Source organism: Eptesicus fuscus, chromosome 8, assembly GCF_027574615.1.
Source record: "Eptesicus fuscus isolate TK198812 chromosome 8, DD_ASM_mEF_20220401, whole genome shotgun sequence".
Taxonomy (NCBI): domain Eukaryota; kingdom Metazoa; phylum Chordata; class Mammalia; order Chiroptera; family Vespertilionidae; genus Eptesicus; species Eptesicus fuscus.
This window is the reverse complement of record NC_072480.1, coordinates 97,610,728-97,631,812: the sequence shown is the minus strand read 5'-3', so window position 1 is coordinate 97,631,812 and position 21,085 is coordinate 97,610,728. Positions and strand designations below refer to the sequence as shown.

The 21,085-nt window shown below is 47.7% G+C and overlaps 1 protein-coding gene across 9 annotated transcripts in view; it reads left to right on the top strand.

Annotated features, from left to right (window-relative positions):
• The window catches only part of TENM3 (teneurin transmembrane protein 3), a 439,075-nt gene that overhangs the window by 292,341 nt on the left and 125,649 nt on the right, over positions 1-21,085 (top strand). For 8 of the 9 annotated variants that reach the window (XM_054720168.1, XM_054720165.1, XM_054720166.1 and 5 more), the window contains one exon: positions 19,576-19,698. In XM_054720168.1, the coding sequence (XP_054576143.1) occupies positions 19,576-19,698 (123 nt within the window). Of the gene's footprint in view, positions 1-15,312; positions 15,334-19,575; positions 19,699-21,085 lie in introns of all 9 variants that reach the window. The other variant, XM_054720169.1, reaches the window with a different exon arrangement.

Here is a 21,085-nt window from a genome sequence, read left to right as displayed (position 1 = left end):
TTTATTTAAGGACTAGAGGCCTGGTGCATGACATCCGTGCACTGCAGGGTCGGGGGGAGGTAGCCTCAGCCTGGCCTGCAGTCTGGGATCCCTCAGGAGATGTCTGACGGCCAGCTTAGGCCTGCTCCCTGCGTTGAGCATCTGCCCCCTGGTGGTCAGTGCATGTCATAGTGACTGGTCATTCTGCCGTTGGGTCGATCAGCATATTAGGGTTTTATTATATAGGAGTGAATCATTTATCATATATGTTATGTAGTTTTTCCAGTCTATTATTAACTTGGTTCATGATTTTTATGCCATATACCATATAGAATTTTTTTAATTCATCACATTTATCAATTTTTCTTGATAACTTGTGATATTCCTATTATACCTGTAAAGTTCTTATTTATTCTAAGTATTTTTTTTTTATTTTCTTCTGTTCTATGGTTTTTCAATAACTACTTTAGGTCAACATTTTTCTGGACACTCTTAACAGATGTTAGAGGCCCAGATTAGCTCTCCGTTCTAGAAACTCACAGTCAAGGGATACAGACAATAACGTAAACATACTATTGACGGCATATGCTCTCATAGCTGCAAGGCCTGTATGAGCAAAGCATAGACGAGAAAAGAAAACTCCCTCAGGCTGAAGATGTTGGGAAGAGACTTGATCTAGCAGGTGATCCCTAAGAGGTAAAGCGGAGGTCAGTTCACGGGGTTTCATGTCACCGTGGTTAGTGGGCGATGACCTTGAGAAGGGGTCATCCGCGGCAAGGAAAGGAAGGGGCATGACGATCTGTGTGGTGATGGCTGCTCACAGGGCACTGGGCATCACGTTCAGAGCTGTGTGGGAATCGCCTCATTGGATTTTCCCAGCAGCCCCTGAGTTCCTGTCCCCATGGAACAAAAAGGAGTCTGTTGCTTAGAGGGGCCCCCGGTGTGAAGTCACACAGCCTGTCAGTGAGGAAGCTGGGCCAGAAACTATATAGGACCCATTTCACTCGACCGCCCCCCACGAGGTTTCAAAAGACGTGCCATAGAGAAGAAACTAAGAAATTAGAGCCGTTATGTTCTTAAAAGATTGCTTTAGGGGCATTCCGGAGCATGGAATTTGAAGAGAGGAAGTCCAGACTTGTACTTTTCAAACTTCCATGTGCCAGGAGTCACCTGGAGACCCTGTGAAAGTGCGTCTTCTGATGGAGCAGGTCTGCGGTGGGAACCCAGGGTCCGCATTCAGACAGGCCCGGGGGCCGCTGTGGTGGCCACGGTCCACGCCTGGAGCAGCAGGCCCAGCCAGCACCTCAGACGCTGCTCTTCGTGAGCGAGACGCCCTGTCTCTGCACCGTCCAGTGCAGTGGCCACTAGACACGCGTGACTCATGAGGACTCGAAATGTGGCTAGCGCAGCTACGGAACTGGAGTTTCAGTTTCATTATTGTTCATGAACTTAAACTCCAGCAGCCACGTGTGGCTATTGGCTACCACTTGGACAAGCACAGACAACCTGTTAGACCCTCCCCTCAGTGGGCGATCACGAGGCCCTGTGGGGAGAGAGGAGTGAGCAGGAGTGAGAAGCTACCGCTGACCCATCCCAGGACAGACGTGCCAGGGGTTAGCATCTCTTGTTCTTAAACATCAACTGTCCATACTTGGACAGATGGCAAACCTCTTTGCAACAGCCACGTTATCACTGTAGGGTGCTGAGCTCCCAATTAAAACCCATCTCTATCCCTAACTGGTTTGGCTCAGTGGATAGAGCATCGGCCTCAGGACTAAAGGGTCCCAGGTTCGATTCCGGTCAAGGGCATGTACCTTGGTTGCGGGCACATCCCCGGTAGGGGGTGTGCAGGAGGCAGCTGATTGATGTTTCTCTCTCATTGATATTTCTAACTCTCTATCCTTCTCCTTTCCTCTCTGTAAAAAATCAATAAAATATATTTTAAAACAAACAAACCATCTCTAGTACTGAAGTTGGTGTGTCTTTACACAGTGAAAATCTGCTGATTTCTAAACACACACGTTATGTTTGATGATAATAGTTAGTGATACAGACCTATCAAAAAAAAAGACCTGTCCTGCCCTAGCTGGTTTGGCTCAGTGGATGGAGCATCAGCCTGCGGACTGAAGGGTCCCGGGTTCAATTCCGGTGAAGGGCATGTACATTGGTTGCAGGCTCCTCCTGGCCCAGGCCCTAGTCGGGGCTCGTGCAGGAGGCAACCGATCGATGTGTTTCTCTCAAATCAATGTTTCTCTCTGTCTCCCTCTCTCTTCCACTCTCCCTGAAAATCAATGGGAAAATACCCTCGGGGGAGGATTAAAAGAAATGACCTGTCCTTACTTTTCCCGGGCCCTCGCTTCTTCTCTCTTCTGCTCTAATGATCAGAAGATTGTAAGGAAGGGTAGTAGATAGCAGTGGTTCCCCAACGAATGGATTACAGAGACGGAGCCTACTAGTCACCGTTGCTTCTCCCTCTGCTCCTGGTTATGGGATGAGTCACAGGCTTGGTTATTGTTCTGTACTCACAGTCGGTGGGGATAACCTGTAAACATACTAAAATGCCCAGAAATCTTATCATCAAGCATGAACATTATTGAAACATTAAGGGAAATCAAAATAAACGTTTGCGCTATTAGATTAACACCGTTAGAAACGGCAACAACGTCAAGTCAGACTCCAGATAACACCACTGTGGACATTTCACCCCATGAACATTTTGGATATGGCGAGGCAGAACCTGAAAATTCAATTTCCCACGTGCGGTAGCACCCACAGTATTTGCACCTGTTCTTTATATGTAAGGAGAACTGGAGAAGACAAAAATGCCATCAAATTCTATTGCGCGCGCACATTTTCTCGATTTTTGGCTCAGTTTATCCCCAACCAATAATTCGCTTGACAATTTTCATAATAGCTTTGTTGAGATACAGTTCTCATTCCCTACAGTTCACCCATTTAAAGTGCACAAGTCAGTGATGTTTATATTCACACAGTGTTAGCAATCAACTTTAAATCATTTCCATCCCCAAAACAGAATCCCTGCCTTCTTCAACATTTCCATCCCCCAAAACAGAATCCCTGCCTTCTTCAACATTCCCATCCCCCAAAACAGAATCCCTGCCTTCTTCAACATGTCCATCCCCCAAAACAGAAACCCTGCCTTCTTCAACAACATTTCCATCCCCCAAAACAGAAACCCTGCCTTCTTCAATAACATTTCCAACCCCCCAAAACAGAATCCCTGCCTTCTTCAACATTTCCAACACCCCAGAACAGAATCCCTGCCTTCTTCAATATTCCCATCCCCCAAAACAGAAACCCTGCCTTCTTCAACATGTCCATCCCCCAAAACAGAAACCCTGCCTTCTTCAACAACATTCCCATCCCCCAAAACAGAATCCCTGCCTTCTTCAACATTCCCATCCCCAAAACAGAAACCCTGCCTTCTTCAATATTCCCATTCCCTCTAAACCTTCCCTAATTTTGTTTTGTTTTTTGTTTCCCCCCCTCCAAAAAAAAAATCTGGACTTTCAAGGGATTGGTTGTTAATTCCTTTCCCAATGACGTGAAATAACTCAGCACGGTTTCTCTGATGAACCCCTGGCGCATGCTGCTAAGGAGGACGTGCATTTTCAATATCCTGTTTCATTGAAAACATACGTGAACAGCTGCTACCAAGTGACTCCTAAAATAGCTGTCGCCATGTGTGTGCTAACAAGGCGGTGTCACAGCGCGAGCACTCCGCAGGCCCAGCAAAAGGTAACCCGTCAAGTGCAGCTTCATTGCAGTCAGGGTTCGGCAGCAGCTGTCTGTCCTACTTCTTTGTCTATTTGCATTTTATGAACAGTGTACCTCTCTGCGTACCTTGAGATTGATTATGCTACTAGCTATCTATATGCAACGCAGGGTCAGAAAGAAAAACACGCCAGCCCTTTGTGCTTCGTGAAAAATCGGCCATTTCAATATATATGGCAAAATGAAATGTGTTGTGACATTCCTTTTTCTTTTCGGACATGTTTGTGCAGTAAAAGTGCTGTTTTATTAGGTTACAGAGCACAGCTGAGCAATGAATTACACACCATTTCTCACTGCAGCTTCCTCCCTAACTCCTAGTTGCATTACATTTCGAAAATGCATTTTGTCTGAGATGCGACGGTAGCATTTTAATGCTGATGTGACTTCATCACTTTGTAGAGGAAAATATACTGCCTGTAGTTTAGAGGATTGAACATTGTAAACGAAAACTTACAAATCGGTGTTTTATGCTATCCTTGGATATATGAAATTAAAGACATATTTAAACCTGATTCAAAGGTGAATGGAGACTCAGAATAAACCCGTTTACCCCTGGGAGAGGAGGAAATGGTGATATGATAAAGCAACCACTTCAGGACTCCGATTCTGCCAATGCAAAAAGGAGAGAATGTACTGAAACCCGTTCCGGATGGTGGCACTGCTCCTGTGAAAGGGGCGCTTGGGATGAAATGGTGCATGTGTTCGTACACACACACTCCTCCGACCCACAGGCATGCTGGCGGTCCTGCCATGCCTGCACTCTGTCCTAACTTCAGTGTGAGCTCTAATAATTTGCAGACAATACCAGTTTTCTCTGCCTAGTATATCGTATAGAGACCCAGAAATGATCGAGAGGTGACTTAAAATCCAGTTCACTCAATAGCCAGCTCTGTACGAGCATATAGGCGACGTCTGAATTGGACCCTACACTGGGAAAAAGCTAGACTGGTAGATCACACACTCAGTTTTGTTCACATTGCGCATTGTTGTTGGTTTTTATTAGGACAGCAGCAGCTGTGGAGCTCTGCGCTTACCCTGGTATGTGTTTAGTACTGTACATCAGGAAGAAATCACTGCCAAATGGGTGCACATGTAGGGAGTATGCTCCTCTTCTCCTTCCCCAAAATGACTTATTTTACTGTTCCCTCGATACGAGGTCAGCGGAGTAAATACCATGAGGAGTTCTATGCACAAACAGACTGTTCTTTGCCACTCAGCTACAAGGAGCTCCTGAGTTGAAAAGGGTTCAAGGACATCAACAATAAGAAATGCTTTTAGCCCGGCCGGCGTGGCTCAGTGATTGAGTGTCAGCCTATGAACCAGGAGGGCACTGGTTTGACTGCTGGTCAGGGCACATGCCCAGGTTGCGGGCTCGATCCCCAGTAGGGGGTGTGCAGGAGGCAGGCGATCAATGATTCTCTCTCATCATTGATGTTTCTCCCTCTCTCCCTCTCCCTTCCTCTCTGAAATCAGTAAATATACTGTATACCTTTAGCATCAGCTGAACTTGAGCGTGTGTGGAACATCAGCATCTTGCGTGTGAAAGGCGGTGCTGTTTTCTGTTTGGGGCTATCATTTCTGCAGAACGTAGCCGCACTTCCCCACCGATGCCAAGAGGAAAGCACAATACAGTATTTATACCATGTCCGTGTTACGTTGCATAAATACTGAATCGGCGTTGCGTATGTTGCTTGCTTTCACCTTGGTGGTACTGAAGGCAGTGTGTTTTCAGACATAATGGACATCAAGAGGAGTGAAAGGAAGAGTAACCGGCATATATAAGGTTAAAAAAAACAAAACTATAGACTGCTAGCAATCTTAGGAATGAATTCGGCATAAAACCTTTACATTCCATTGGATCTGCATTCAAACAAAGGTCTTATCCTGGAATCTGAGATAAAATAAATTCCAAATGCATGTACTCTTTCAGTTTATGTATCGTCCTACATAATCTTAGGATGTCTACACACCTCGTCCTTCTTCCTCAACAATGAGACTCCACGGTTTTTACTCGGTGATTTCGTACTAAATTACTGATATAACACCAGAAAAAGGAGGGACCGTCCATCCATCCATCCTTCATGCATTCAGCATGTGTTCATTGAGTGACGGCATTTATTGGCGGAGGCAGGATGAGAGACACAGCAGGGAACAACATAGATTGTACCTTGAGGAAACAGACACCGGGCACTTAGTTATAACCACGATGACTGTTTAAAAGGAGGGTGGGTGAGGGCACAGAAGACAGAGCTGAGCGAGCCCGAGCACCACAGAAAGGCCTTCCTGCGAAACCAGAACAGTGACGAGGGCTGTGTGTTTTGACAAATGCTGACATGCGGACAAATTGGAAGTGTGACCACATAAGCCGAAAGGTGGCCTGAAAAATCAATCCTCAGGAGTACCAAGGCCAATATAGTGCGATTAGTAAAAAGAACGCCTCGCTGTGTCCGAGGAGAACGGGTTGCATTGCTCATCGGTTTTCTTTGTTGAGTGGGTCCAGCGACAGCCCTTTTTGCAGGGAGGGAGCAGTCACAGTAGGAAGTGGGAAGGAACTTTACTGTGGGAATGCTGGCTCTGGAACGAGATGGAAAACCACTGTGAGGGTTTGCAGTCTGTTCCTGTATGTTCCTTCCCCTGGGTTGTAGAGTATGCATGCATGTGTTAAGCATCTACCTAATAAAAGAGTAACATGCTAATTGACCGTCCTTCACGACTCCCAACAGCCAATCAGGAGTGGGTATGCAAATTAACCCAACAAAGATGGTGGGTTAATTTGCATAAGCAGGCACCGAGTGGCCGGGGGCGAGGTGGGATGCTTGCATCTCCGCCATGGCGACAACACAGGCCTTCTGCACCACCCCGGCCGCTTCGGGCCTCTGGGCAGCGTAGAAGGCGGAAAGGTGGCTCCGGCCAGAGTGAAGGCAGTGCTGGCAGCCAGGGAAAGGAAGGCCCATTCTGGTACGAATCTTCATGCATCGGGCTTCAACTTTTATTTATAAAGTATCCCCAGAAAATAGTTTCAAAACTGTTCAAAGAAGTGTTATCTCAGGATTTTTTCCAAACATGTATGAGTGCTCGATTCATCTGTGTTGACGACATTTTAAAAGCATACATGGTTTCTGTATGTCAGTAGTTGTTGGGAGAGAGAGGTCATGCCGCTTTGCAGTTGATAAGCAAAGAGGTCAGCGTGGCCAGTGCCAGCCCCGAGAGGGGCCGGAGGCAGAAAGGCAATTCCTGTGAGACCCTCCCATTGTGCGAGTGAAGCCCACATGCCAGTTATCTCAAGGAAAAAATAAATTAAATATGCAAATATAAACATGTGTATAGTATAATTATACCGTAGAATGTTTACAATTATAAAGGTGATAAACACTTTAAAAAAAAAAAAAAGTATAGAAATCACTGCTGAGGGGACTGGAGCTGCTGTAGGCATTTCCTTTGGGCCTTGTAACCTCATTCTAGACCCTTCTTCCCCTCATTAACTACATTGGTGGCTTTACCAAGCTCACTGCACGATGGAGTTAGTGAGCCTGTGTGAGTTACATCGAATTTGTACATGGAAACTGTGTTAATCAATCACTTCAAATAACCCCAAATTGTACCATCATTTTCTATTTTTAGAATAAAGATATTTTTAGGGGATTTTTCCTTCTTCAAAGAGAGCCTTTGAGATCTTAGCAGAAAAGCGATGCAAGGTGGCCGCTTACCTTCAGAAAGGGAGGCTGAGCCCACGGGTACGGAGGCCAGCTGGCAGTGGGAGCCGCCGCCTGGGGACCAGCGACCACGCCTGCCTGCGGATGTTGCTTTGAGATAAATGTCCACAGAGGTCCCATAAATGCCCATTAGTAATAGTTACGGCAAGTGTGTAACCAAGGGTCACTCCTCTCCCGAAGCCACATCTGTTGGGGGGAGCTGGAACCCTGGGCGCTCACGGCCTTTTCCCACCCCGCCTGGGGGGAGAGGTGGTCAGGGGAGACCCGTGTGACCGTTACCATTCCGACCGGGTCCCACAGGTGGTGACGTGGGTGCAGCTCACCCTGCTCCTCTTGAGAAACAGACTGGGTAAGGGCGACACAGACGAAGGGTTTGTTGATGAATGAATGACGAACAGCAAGCTACATGGATGAGTTGTGCCCAGATTTCTAAAAGGTCATTGGTTTTATTTAAAGTTGCAACTAGACAAATGCACCAGCACCCCCCTCCCCACACACACACACACACACACACACACACACACACACTTCACAGGTCATATTACCCTTCTCAAACGTAAACTTGGAGGAGACATGGACTAATAGGAAAGGGACAATTTTCTGGATTTTGCCACATTTTATACCAACCTCCCGCCAACCATCTCCATATCCCTAATGGTGGGCTCTTTGAATAATGATGGTTTAAGTGCCGTAAATTTTCAAAGAATTCTGATTTTCAGGTCTAGTCTACTTTTGTACAAAGTCAAACCAAGCCAAGAGGAACTTTTGTGCGTGAGGAGGTCATCAGCGTACATACACGCCGTTCCCTACCAGCAGGCTGTGGCCCTGTTACTCTTTCAGAGGAGAGGAGTCGTGAAAGGGAGTCAGTACCGCCAGCCTCTGGACACCCGGATCCACGGGCTTCGGCGGCAGAGCTGCTGACGCCTGTCACTCAAGAGCCTCTGTTACATACATTTCCCGGCACAACAAACCCCGTGTTTTGGGGAAGCAGGGAATTGCCCTTCAGCCCTGTGAACGATTTCATTTTGCACTCGGACTGTTTCTGTGTCCTCTTCCCGTGTTCTTGAATGTTGGCGTCTGTCACCTCGAAGACGCTCCAGCGTCCTGATCACGATTGGCCCCTGTGAGCCGCTCATCGTGATGGTGCACGCTCCATGCTTCCCATCAGAGCGGAGCATGGATGCTTCCGTCACTCAGAGAACAGAACCCGGAGATGGGGGAACAGAGGCAGCATTAGGAGAGCCGTCTGCCGGGGAAATCCTGACTCCCCCCCGGAGGCAGACCCAGCCTCATCTCCATGCGCCTCTCTCGGCCACAGCAGGCCTGATCGCCCCTAACTGCCTCCCCTGCAGGCTTGATCTCCCCCAACTGCCCTCCCTTGCAGGCCTGGTCCCTTCCAACTGCCCTCCCCTGCTGGCCTGATTGCCCACAACTGCCCTCCCTTGCAGACCTGGTCCCTCCCAACTTCCTTCCCCTGCTGGCCATCTTGAGGCGGCCATCTTGTATCCACATGGGGGCAGCCATCTTTGACCACATGGGGGCAGCCATCTGTGTGTTGGAGTGATGGTCAATTTGCATATTACTCTTTTATTAGATAGAATGAGTCGAATATTCTGGCAGAAGCAAGCCTGCCCATCTACATGACTGTTACATACTTTGACAGCCAATGTGATTCTCCTTTATGAGTGACAAAATGCCAAAAGGAGAGAAAGGAAAAATACACAGCATAGAAATAGAAAATATTAGCAACCATTTTTTTTACCTCTTATTTTCTTCCTTCCCCCCTCCCACCCCAAGAAAATAGCTCATAAAAATTATGATTTCACATGTTATCTTAAAATACTCAGGGGAGCTTGCTGCACCGTTGTTCGTTGCTTGGGATATTCGAACACCTTATAGTTGGGATAATCCCCTCCTTCTAATGACAATGAGAGTATGTGTTAATGTGAAAGCCTTAAAAAGAAATAATTGATTTTAAAATACTTTATGTGGGTGAGCAAGGTCGGATCTGTTGATATTAGATTAGCCTTAGAGCTAATAACGAATAATAATGGAGTGGAATGCCAGAACGTTGCCTAACACGTTCCGTCAGCATGTATGTGAACACAGCAGGAAATCCAAAACAAAAGCTAATTTATGGAAAACTATGTATTTCTAATGACACGTTAGGCCAGCAGGGGTCCCAGCTTCCACCACACCCGTTACCCAACCTGCTTTCATCTTGCATTGAGACGGGGCTGCATTCCCGAAGTGTGTATCACATCAAATCATCGCCCCATATGTAAAAGGTATTTTTATAATTTTTTGTAAAATCTAATCATTGCACGTGTGCATTATGTATATTTATATATTCATGAAACTAAAACATGAAACGAAGAAATTTTGTTTTCAAAACCCAAGGTACCGAAGCAACATATGCGTGCAATGATAGTTGGACTTCATGTAATTACATTTTTATTTTAAAATAAAAACAAAGGAACAGCATTTGTATTCAGATATACTGATATCCTTTCTACGCCAGGTGGGGTTTTTCCGAGGCTCCATGATTTCGCCTGGGAAATATTTGTACTTTGGCATAGAGCGACATCTCAGAGGGAGATCTGGGAGAGACCTCAGCGGTCCTCTGGCGTGGACTTGAGATGTTCACGTGAATGAGAAAGCCTGCGAGAGGCCCGGGACTTCCCAAACCACCGCCCCAGGTGGAGCCCGAATGGAGACCGGGACCCGCATCTCTTTTCATATAAACAAAAGGCTCCTCTCCCAGACGCCCGGACAATCTGCTAAAAACTGCTCTTACCTCTGAAACCTCGGATTCGGATTTCCTTTGCTTGCAACTTCTCATAACATGCTCTTAACGAATCTTTCTCAGGAAGGGTGTGTGGGGGGAATGTACCACAGTGCACCCCCAGGTGAATTACGAGAAAGGGAAACTTTACACCCAAAGTTGCGTGAGTGAACGCTCAAGGTTTCGAAGGCTAAACAACACGGAAAATTGCAGGCATTTTCTGGATATTTTTAAGTCGGTTTTTCTTACCAGCTCTGGTTCTCATAATTGTGTCTTTATGAGAATGCTTGACCTTGTAATATTCAACAGCGTTTAGCCAGTAATGGCAGTCATGCTGGGAACGACACTCTTAAGTTGCCAAAACCGGGGTGCAGTCTTCAGGGTTCTGGTGGCATGAGCTCCCTTCAGGGCCTGGGGCGGGAGGGTGCCTGCTTCTGTGCCTGCCCCACATGTTCCCGGGAATGTACCCCAGGGTCCTGGCAGATTGCTGGACCTGGTCAGCAGCGGCCCCCGCCCTGCCTCGCATCCGTATTTGGCAGGACCAGGCCCGAGAGCGCGGGCTCGCCGTGGAAAGAGCAGCCGCTGTGAGAACAGCTCCCGTGGCCTGGTCCCCGGAGACGCGATGACATTCTGGCACCTCCTCTCTCACGGGGAGCTGAACCCGGCACGGCGTCGCTCCTCGGTGCCATGCAATTTTCTTTAATGACACATTTTGGTTTCCAGTGTTCCGCACGCTGGCTTTTGAGTCTCAAGCCAACACGTTATCGGTTAGAAACAACGACGTGCCCCTTCTCCTCCGGGCGGAGGCGCGATCTGCAGCCACCAGGCCCCTGCCTCTCCATCAGCCTTGAAGTCGCGAGGAGGGCGCGCAGTAATTGCTCTCACCTGCCTGGGCTTGGCGCCTGGAAGGAGAAGTCTTCAGACAATTGCACGGATAGATCGTTCCAAGCATGCGGTCTCAAAATTATTTCAATTAATGAGGTGTTTTTCTCAACATTTTCTGGCAAAGCCTACAGAAAGGAAGACTGTACGAGGTTGTGGGATGAATGCCTTTGAATTCTGCAGGGAATATGTTCCTTTGGAACACGTTCTAATCCGTTACACTCTAAGGATGCCACCAGCAACCCAAGAAGATCTAACCTAAAGTAAGCTATTTGGCTGTTAGCAAAACAGGTGGCAGTAGTGATTGATGGGTTAGCGTGCATGTGAGCCTCTCCTACCGTGGCCACCATTGTGATTGTGTTATCACTGATATGGGTGACCGTGTAAAAGGTATGCTTGTTAGTTTTGTAGTGTAGATGGCAAACGCCAGCTATTACAACCAATTCAGAAGATTCGTGCCTGGGAATTATCCTGGGAAGGGTTTAGGGAAGGTAGGGACATGCCCTCTTGAGCTATGCTCTGTGTTAGATGGACTACTTTTAGATGGAAATTTTAATTTAAGCGTAATACGCATTTAGAAAAGTACACATCGCATAGTGGGCACAGCCAGTGGAGCCCCCGCCAGGTAGAAAACTGGGAGGTTACCCAGCACCCCAGAAGCCCCGAGAACTCGCCCGGCTGCACCTGCCTCCCCTCCCAGCAGGTAGTCAGTCACTCCGGTGACTTTGGTTCCCACCAGCTGATAGTTCCTGCTTTTGAACCGAATGCACATGGACTCGCCCAGGAGTCACGCTTGTGAATGGGTTGTTTATGAGATGTGTTCATGCTGTTGCAGCTGGCAGTGGCCGGCCCCTTTGTGTTGCTGTGTGGAACCCCTTTGTGTTGCTGTGTGGAACCCCTTTGCGTGCTGTGTGGAACCCCTTTGCATGCTGTGTGGAACCCCTTTGTGTGCTGTGTGGAACCCCTTTGCGTGCTGTGTGTGAACCCCTTGGTGTTGCTGTGTGGAACCCCTTTGTGGGCTGTGTGGAACCCCTTTGTGTGCTGTGTGGAACCCCTTTGCGTGCTATGTGGAACCCCTTTATGTTGCTGTGTGGAACCCCTTTGCGTGCTGTGTGGAACCCCTTTGCGTGCTGTGTGGAACCCCTGTGCGTGCTGTGTGGAACCCCTTTGTGTGCTGTGTGGAACCCCTCTGCGTGCTGTGTGGAACCCCTCTGCGTGCTGTGTGGAACCCCTCTGCGTGCTGTGTGGAACCCCTTTGCGTGCTGTGTGGAACCCCTTTGCGTGCTGTGTGGAACCCCTTTATGTTGCTGTGTGGAACCCCTTTGCGTGCTGTGTGGAACCCCTTTGCGTGCTGTGTGGAACCCCTTTGCGTGCTGTGTGGAACCCCTTTGCGTGCTGTGTGGAACCCCTTTGTGTTGCTGTGTGGAACCCCTCTGCGTGCTGTGTAGAACCCCTCTGCGTGCTGTGTGGAACCCCTCTGCGTGCTGTGTGGAACCCCTTTGCGTGCTGTGTGGAACCCCTCTGTGTGCTGTGTGGAACCCCTTTATGTTGCTGTGTGGAACCCCTTTGCGTGCTGTGTGGAACCCCTTTGCGTGCTGTGTGGAACCCCTTTGCGTGCTGTGTGGAACCCCTCTGCGTGCTGTGTGGAACCCCTCTGCGTGCTGTGTGGAACCCCTTTGTGGGCTGTGTGAAACCCCTTTGTGTTGCTGTGTGAAACCCCTTTGTGTTGCTGTGTGGAACTCCTCTGCGTGCTGTGTGGAACCCCTCTGCGTGCTGTGTGGAACCCCTCTGCATGCTGTGTGGAACCCCTTTGAGTGCTGTGTGGAACCCCTCTGCGTGCTGTGTGGAACCCCTCTGCGTGCTGTGTGGAACCCCTCTGCGTGCTGTGTGGAACCCCTCTGTGTGCTGTGTGGAACCCCTTTGTGGGCTGTGTGAAACCCCTTTGTGTTGCTGTGTGGAACCCCTTTGTGTTGCTGTGTGGAACCCCTCTGCGTGCTGTGTGGAACCCCTCTGCGTGCTGTGTGGAACCTCTTTGCGTGCTGTGTGGAACCCCTTTGCGTTCTGTGTGGAACCCCTCTGCGTGCTGTGTGGAACCCCTTTGCGTGCTGTGTGGAACCCCTTTGCGTGCTGTGTGGAACCCCTTTGCGTGCTGTGTGGAACCCCTCTGCGTGCTGTGTGGAGGCCATTGGTGACTTCACTATAAGATGTGAATCCGCTCAGTGCTGGCAGCATCGGGGAGTTTCCAGTCGGGGGCTTTTACAGGTAACGCTTCTGCGAACATTGTTGTTCGTTGCCTTTGGGTGCCGTGTGTGCATATTTCTGCAGGGGGTGTAGGCAGACTTTTGAAATCAGTGGGGACTTCAGCCACCATTTCTAAGATTTTTAATATAGAGCAAATACAATTCAGTTCCAAACAAGCAGCTTACCAATAATCTTGCAAAATGCAACCATTTATAGTTGGTAAATATCTTGTATGTAGAAGCCAATTTTAGCAAATGAATAACTTCTGATTATACTTGCTACAATCAATTTGTGTTAAATTTTTAAAAATTTCCTTAATGTGAAAGCTCAATTTTCATTCAATACACTTCTGAGAAGTAGGAAAGCAGCACAGTGGAGATAACGGAACCTGAAATTGGGTCAGGAATCTGGTATCATGAGTCCTCTTACACAGTAACTTAAGACATTGGGTAACTCACCCTCTCTGCCTGTGTTTCATCCTCATACAGTGGGGACAATGATCCTTGTCACATGCACATTATTGACAGACTAGAGGCCCAGTGCACGAAAATCCGCGCACTGGAGCGGGGTCCCTCAGCCGGGCCTGCCCCCTCTCACAGTTCAGGAGCCCTCAGGGGATGACCTACTGACGGCTCTGTGGGAGGCAACTGGGCTGATCAGGGGAAGGCGACGCCCCCATCACCCAGCTGCTGCTGCCACTGCCCGCCGCTTCGGCTGTGAGGCCTGAGCCCTAGGCCTTGCAGCAGCCGGGGCTCACGGCTGCCTGAGCCACAGCTGCCTGAGCCCTGGGCCTCTCGGCTGCCTGAGCCCACAGCTGCCTGAGCCCGGGGCCTTGCAGCCGCTGTGGCTTTGTCCAGATGGACGTCTGGATGGACGTCTGGAAGACATCTGCCCTAATTAGCATAATACCCTTTTATTAGTATAGGTTACAGTCTTCAAGGTGTTTTAAAATCTGACAAGCACACTGACTAGACATAGAATAGTATCTCCGGCATCCACAATTCCACTCTTCCTCGGATAACATTTAGGATATGGATACAGCCCCGCCCCATTAAAATCTCCTAAAATTATGTGGAAATAACAATATAAAACTACAAAACATAATACCATAAACTTTTTAAAGATTAAATCTACACAAATACTATTTCTATAACTTTAATAAGTCTAGTGTTCACTAATATAAGTTTTAAATTGTTGTTTTAAGACTCTGGGTTAACCACAGTATCTGCTTCATCATCATCATATTATTATTATTGTAAAAATTTATTTTAGGACAATATAGGTATATGGGGAAGTACTTGTCCGGAAGGAGAGTGCCTGGGATGCACACATGTGACCTTTGCCCCCTCACCCCACACACTGTCTCTGCCCCGGGTTCCCAGACCCCGGGGAGAAGCTGTGTCCAGCCCGTGGCCTCGGGGAAGTCCCGTCTCACTTCCTTCCCTGTGGGTTCACTCTGAAACCCTGTGGTGGCATGGAGAGGAGTGCTGTGGTGTGACCTTTGTTCTCAGAAAGTCTGGGTTCAAGGTCAAGATCCACTGCTTACTTGTTTGGAACCTTAAACTCTCAAAAAAAGCCTCAGTTTTCTGAGACTTAACATGAAAAAAAAAGGTAACATCCACTATTGGTGGGGTCTTTGTGAAGATTGAATGAGATAATGCAGGTCACACTAGCACAGCACTTGACACAGAGCAGGTGTTCGTGACTGTTTTATTTTTGAAATATCGCATCGTGGTGTACTCACAGCGGCCGGAGAATGGGTCTGTGGCTGACAGATGCCTGGTTTCGCTGCCAGCCCGGGTCTCCCCACCTCGGCTATGAGCCCAGGGGGGTGAGGGACCCGGAGCGCACAGGGCTCCCAGCCACATCGGTTCGCGTTTTCCTTATTACGGCTTGATCTGTCTTCTGTTGTTTCAGTCTCCAATCCATGGGCACAGAGTTGTACTAGGGCGGCAGGTAAAAGCATCACTTTCATCTCCCAGCGCTGTGAACTGTTCCCCTGGAGGCACACAGGGATAGCGGGCTTTGAACATACCTGGCAATGTAGAAGTTTTGCCTTAAAGACGTTGAGAAGGTCTAACTGGTGTTAGAAACTTCAGTTCTTTCAATGTAGAATTCATTTTGTCACACCGCAGCGTTTTTAATAGTTTATTGATTTTTAGAGAGGGAGGTGGAGAGAGAGAGAAACATTGATCAGCTGCCTCCTGCGCACCCCCTACCAGGGATGGAGCTCACAGTGGGGACTGGTGCCTCCCGGTGCATGGATGACACCCAGCCACCTTAGCCACGCCGGCCAGGCACAGCGTCTTTTGTACACTTCGCAAGGGCGGTGCAGTGGACACCTCATATCGAACTAGGCAGCCCTCCCTGGTTTCTGCATCGGGGTCTCAGCACCGTTGCTTGGACCTCTCGTTTTGTCACCTTGCTCTTTTTCAGACCTGAAATACTGTAGTTCTGCGATGTTCGTTTTCCACCTCTGCTAGTCCTGGCTCTGCATGAGCACCCGTGTCTCCAGGATGGATTTCCTGGACTTGTTCCTTGGTTGCATAAGCCTCCTCAGAGTTTTCTCCAAATGGAGCGTTTCCTTGACTCTTGGTCGTGACAATATCTGTAGTTGCATGTGGCCTCTCTTCAGTAGCTAGGCTCCTGCCTGCCTGGCCTTCTCATAGACTGAGATAATATTTCCAGGCGGACTTCCAGCTTCTTCTGACCCTCCTCCCACGCCCTCCGTTCAGTCCTGCGTCAGCCAGGGATCCGTGGTACCACCCTGAAGGCTGGCAGCACAGGCCTCCCTGTGGCTTCACGTCTGCCCTCCAGCTCGGGCGTGGCCGAGTTGTTCTCATCCTTCTTCACCTGCAGATGTGTTTTATTTCACTACTTTTCTCTTTGTTTGTCTGCCAAGACATTGCATGCCATGTTACTAACCGGTGCTTAGTAATTTCTGGAGCATTTTGACTTTTATGAGTTCGTTGCCTCTTCCCCTCTCTCTTTCCTCCTCTTTTCTTCTCTCTCACACTACCTTTGGAGTGAATCGCCCTGACACTGAATTTGTATAAATATCTTAAATTACATACAGTAAGTGCCAAGAGCTTCACTAAATTCCAACCAGCAATACTTTCAAAGTACATAATATTCTAAGACCAGACAACTTGTTGGCCGCTGTTTTCAATGCAGTGTTAAACAAGATGTAATATTATTGGGTATGGTTCTCATTAGATGATGTCTTAAGTAGAACTGAAATCCCATTTTATTGAGATTTTTCTATAATGAATATATATAATAAGATGTTGCCCATCTGGCAGAAAATAAAATAGCTCTCCAAACATAAACAACATTACTTTTAACCCTTGACATCTGTGTATGATCTATGGATTATCTCTCCTCTTCAAAGTCTGTTAAAACCAATAAAATGAGCTAATCTCTAAGAGGCCTTTTTATGCTCCATGAAAGCACACGGTGATGACACGTAATTTTGTGTGAGAGCCTTGACCCTGAGGGGGTAGTTATTGTTGCTCCACCAAAGTATGTCAGACCTTTACTCTGTGCCCAAGTAGCTCCCACTGTTTTATTCAGAACTCGCGGAAATAGCTGAAGCTTGACAAACGTATGACGTGATCAGTGTTTAGAAAGCTCTTGACATTTTGCCACTCAAACCCTGCTAGTCTAATGCAAAAATGACATCCGAAGTTATACCTCTTTGCCCATTGACAATTTGTAAATTCAAGCATTCCATAACCTATATCTTAATCCTTGAAAAATCAGAGTTTAAAAGAAATTGCTGACAGACTGGGATTGAAGCAGGGAGCATACGTGTAAACATTAGTGACAGATACACAGGGTAGATGTAGCTACGTTGGCATCTGTGTCTGCTGTACTTCGTACTAGGTCATGATTTTATATCAGGTATCGTCAACAGGAAAACGGGAGAGTGGTCATGGAAGGTCCCCAAGCTGTTGAATCTTTTTTAAAAAAAAATCAATCTATTATACATAATACTAGGGGACTTTCACTCACTATTTTTCATATACCCTAAGGCAATCAATAATGAATAATATAGTACTCTTGTCTTAGCCACTTATTTATTTGTTTTATATTTATTAAAATTTCCTTTGAATAACTATATATTTTTATACACAAGTGTTTTCTTAGATTTTAAAACCTCAGGAAATAAAATTCATGTATTTGACAGATATTTATCAAGACCCACTAGGTAGCCCGGCCAGCGTGGCTCAGTGGTTGGGCGTCGACCTATATACCAGGAGGTCATGGTTCGATTCCCACTCAGAGCACATGCCCAGGTTGCGGGCTCGCTCCCCAGTGTGGGGCATGCAGGAGGCAGCTGATCAATGATTCTCTCTCATCATTGATGTTTCTATCTCTATCTCCCTCTCCCTTTCTCTCTGAAATCAAAAATGTTTTTTGAAAACCTACTAGGTACCAGGCACTGTGTAAGGTAAATAAGATACAACAGTGAATGGAACAGTCATGGGAAAGATGCTCCATCCTGGCGTGCAGGCTTCCCCAGGAAGTGGGCACCTTCCGTCTGAGGGAGGTGCAGGGGTTCCACAGGGGATGGGACGCATTGCGGTCAGAGTGACTTGGGAGGTACCATGGTCGGTCAGGTGACGTCCAGTAGCTCAGTCATCTGGGGTAAAGAATGAATAAATGAAATGCCTCTACCCTGAGAACTGGCCTGCTGCCCTCCATATGCACTGCCTAGGAAGTTCACATCGATTAAATAAGGTCGGGCAGCCAGCCTCACTGTTTAAGTAAACCTAATGTATAACAATATCACATCACTTGTCCACGGTTAAATCCTCGATTGAGGACAGAGCCAAAATTTGTACACTGTGCCAATACAATTGTGTTACTATGTATATCGGATGTTGTTAAATAATATATAACAATTTTAATTAGATTTAGAAATGTATAACTATATATTTTATAGTTATCTTTTCTAAATATTTTAAATAAATAAAGTTAGTCAACATTTTTACAATTTATAAGATTACTAGAGGCTCGGTGCACAACAATTTTTTTAAAATATATTTTATTGGTTTTTTACAGAGAGGAAGGGAGAGGGATAGAGAGTTAGAAACATCGATGAGAGAGAAACATCGAACAGCTGCCTCTTGAACACCCGCTACCGGAGATGTGCCCGCAACCAATGTACATGCCCTTGACCGGAATCGAACCTGGGATCTTTCAGGCCGACGCTCTATCCACTGAGCCAAACTGGTTTTGGCCCGATGCACAACATTTGTGCACTGGGGGGTGGTCTCTCAGCCCCGCCTGTGCCCTCTCACAGTCCGGGACCCCTCAGGGGATGTCCTACTGCCGACTTAGGCCTGCTCCCTGGTCCCTGCTGCAGAGGCGGGAGAGGGTCCCAACACCGCCACTGAGCTCGCCAGCTGTGAGCCCAGCTTCTGGCTGAGCAGCGCTCCCCCTGTGGGAGTGCACTGACCACCAGGGGGCAGCTCTTCCATTGAGCGTCTGCCCCCTGTTGGTCAGTGCACATCATAGTGACCAGTGGTTCCGCCGTTTGGTCCAGTTGCATATTAGGGTTTTATTATATAGGAGGATCACGCTCATACAGAAATTCTCCAGGAAGCTACCTGACAGATATACAGGTGGCTTGATCTGGATCATTGCTGAGGTATGTTATAAAGTCCTCTTAAATTTAGAATATTAAAATGTTATATTTTGTGCATCAGTATCCATTCTGATCATTTCATATGCCAACTAATCCATCTGTGAGCCCAGTTTTTAGTTTTACCTTAATCCAACGGATAGCATCGCGTCTCTTGAGAACCTATAGGTTTTACAACAAAGTGTTATGCACGCGGGCGTGGCCCGGGGTCACGCAGTTTGGCAGGTGCTGCTGTAGAGCACCCACCACGTGGTTCAGGGGTGGAGGGGATGGAACGCCGACAAAGCAGAGAAGGTAAGCGTTCTTGCCTAGGAGTTCTGGTACAAGTAACGGGGAAGCAGCAGGGCACGTATGCACCGCATCGCCGCCTCCGTGGCATTTGTGCGCGGGCTTGCCTGTTTTCTGATCTTCGTCGTGCAGTTACCCTGGGTGTCGCATTGTAACTTCACGTGACTTGTTATAAACTTGTTCGCCATCGGTGTGGCAGCGAAATCAGCAGCCCCTTAACCAGCCTGTCTCCTTCTCCCCAGCAATGCATCTCTTCGGCCTCAACTGGCAGCTGCAGCAGACGGAAAACGACACGTTTGAAAACGGGAAAGTGAACGCGGACACCGTGCCCACGCACACCGTGGCGCTGCCGGCCGGCGACAGCGGTAAGGCAGAGAGCTGCGTGTCCCGTGTGTTCTGTGGACGTCTCTTTCCATACGCATGTCTTTACCCCGTGTTATGTGGAGGAGAGAAGAGGTTTTGAAATTGCTGATGTCGTACTTTAATGAGCAGTTGTTACTCATTTACGTGACCAGTTGAAAATGTACACTGTTATTATGGGAATAATACTGTGTGCCCTCTGGTTAGACAGCAAGCCTCCCCACCTTCCCCTCCTGCAGATGTGCAATTGGTTTATTTTTCAGTCTGAAAATAGATTGTAACTCAGCGTATCATCGCTGTCTCCTTGGGTGTATGACGCTTTCTCACTCAGCCACTGTGTGGGTTGGAATACTGTATTAGTTTTGATCTGAGAGCTTTTAAGTACAGCACACACTAAAGCATTATAATGTACTAGAGGCCCAGTGCATGATTGAATCATGCACATGTAGGGTCCCCTACATGCTTTCACTTTCGATGGTGGGGGAGCTGAGTGCCTGTCCGCTGGTGCACCAGGCCTTTCAAAAGCCTCCGGCGCAGCAGAGGCTTTTGAAAGGCCTGTTCCGGGAGCGGACACCCAGTTTCCCGCTTTTGATGGTCAGCGGTGGGACGTGGGCTCACTGCCCCAGAGGCCCCTTCTGTGCCACAGCACAGCCATGGTGCAGACACTGAGCTCATGCTGCCATAGGTGACACGAGCTCAGCGTCCCGCCGGCCCAATCGGCCACCCCAGCCACCCCGAGTCCTGCCCCCTGCGCCTCCCGCTGGCCCAATCGTGGGCGTAGCGGAGTGATGGTAATTTACATATTACCATTTTATTGGGTAGGATTGCCCTTTCTCTAACCTTCACAAGCTTGCCCTTTGACCTGACAGGCTTGCAGATCAATTGACTCTGGATGAAAAATGGAATTTAAGAGGTTGTAGCTAGTTTTTTTTCAACGTAATCACCCAGAATGCTGTGTTTCATTTTTCCAGTATAAACACGCAGGAAAATGTATTCATGTGAATGAATATTTACATTATGTGTTCCTGTTTTTATATATGTTTGTGGTATGCAGATATGTCTTGGCGTTTGACGTCCTCTCACTTTTTGCAAAAATGTTGTAATACTTTATATCTCAAAGCCACCAGAATACAACACCTATCGCCACGTGATGAATATGTCATCTGCCTCTAAGCATCTCACTGCTGTGTCTTCCACTTTTTTTCTTCTTATGTTTGTATTCTGCTTCCACATCGTTTAGGTCCCCTTCATGGGGCAGGTTTCCATGAGAGATTAAAAAGAAGCTACTATATCTTTATATAGAACATACTTGCTTATCCTACATAATAAAAGGCTAATATGCAAATTGTTCCCTCAACCAGGAGTTCAACCAGGGGGTGGGGCTGGCCGGCC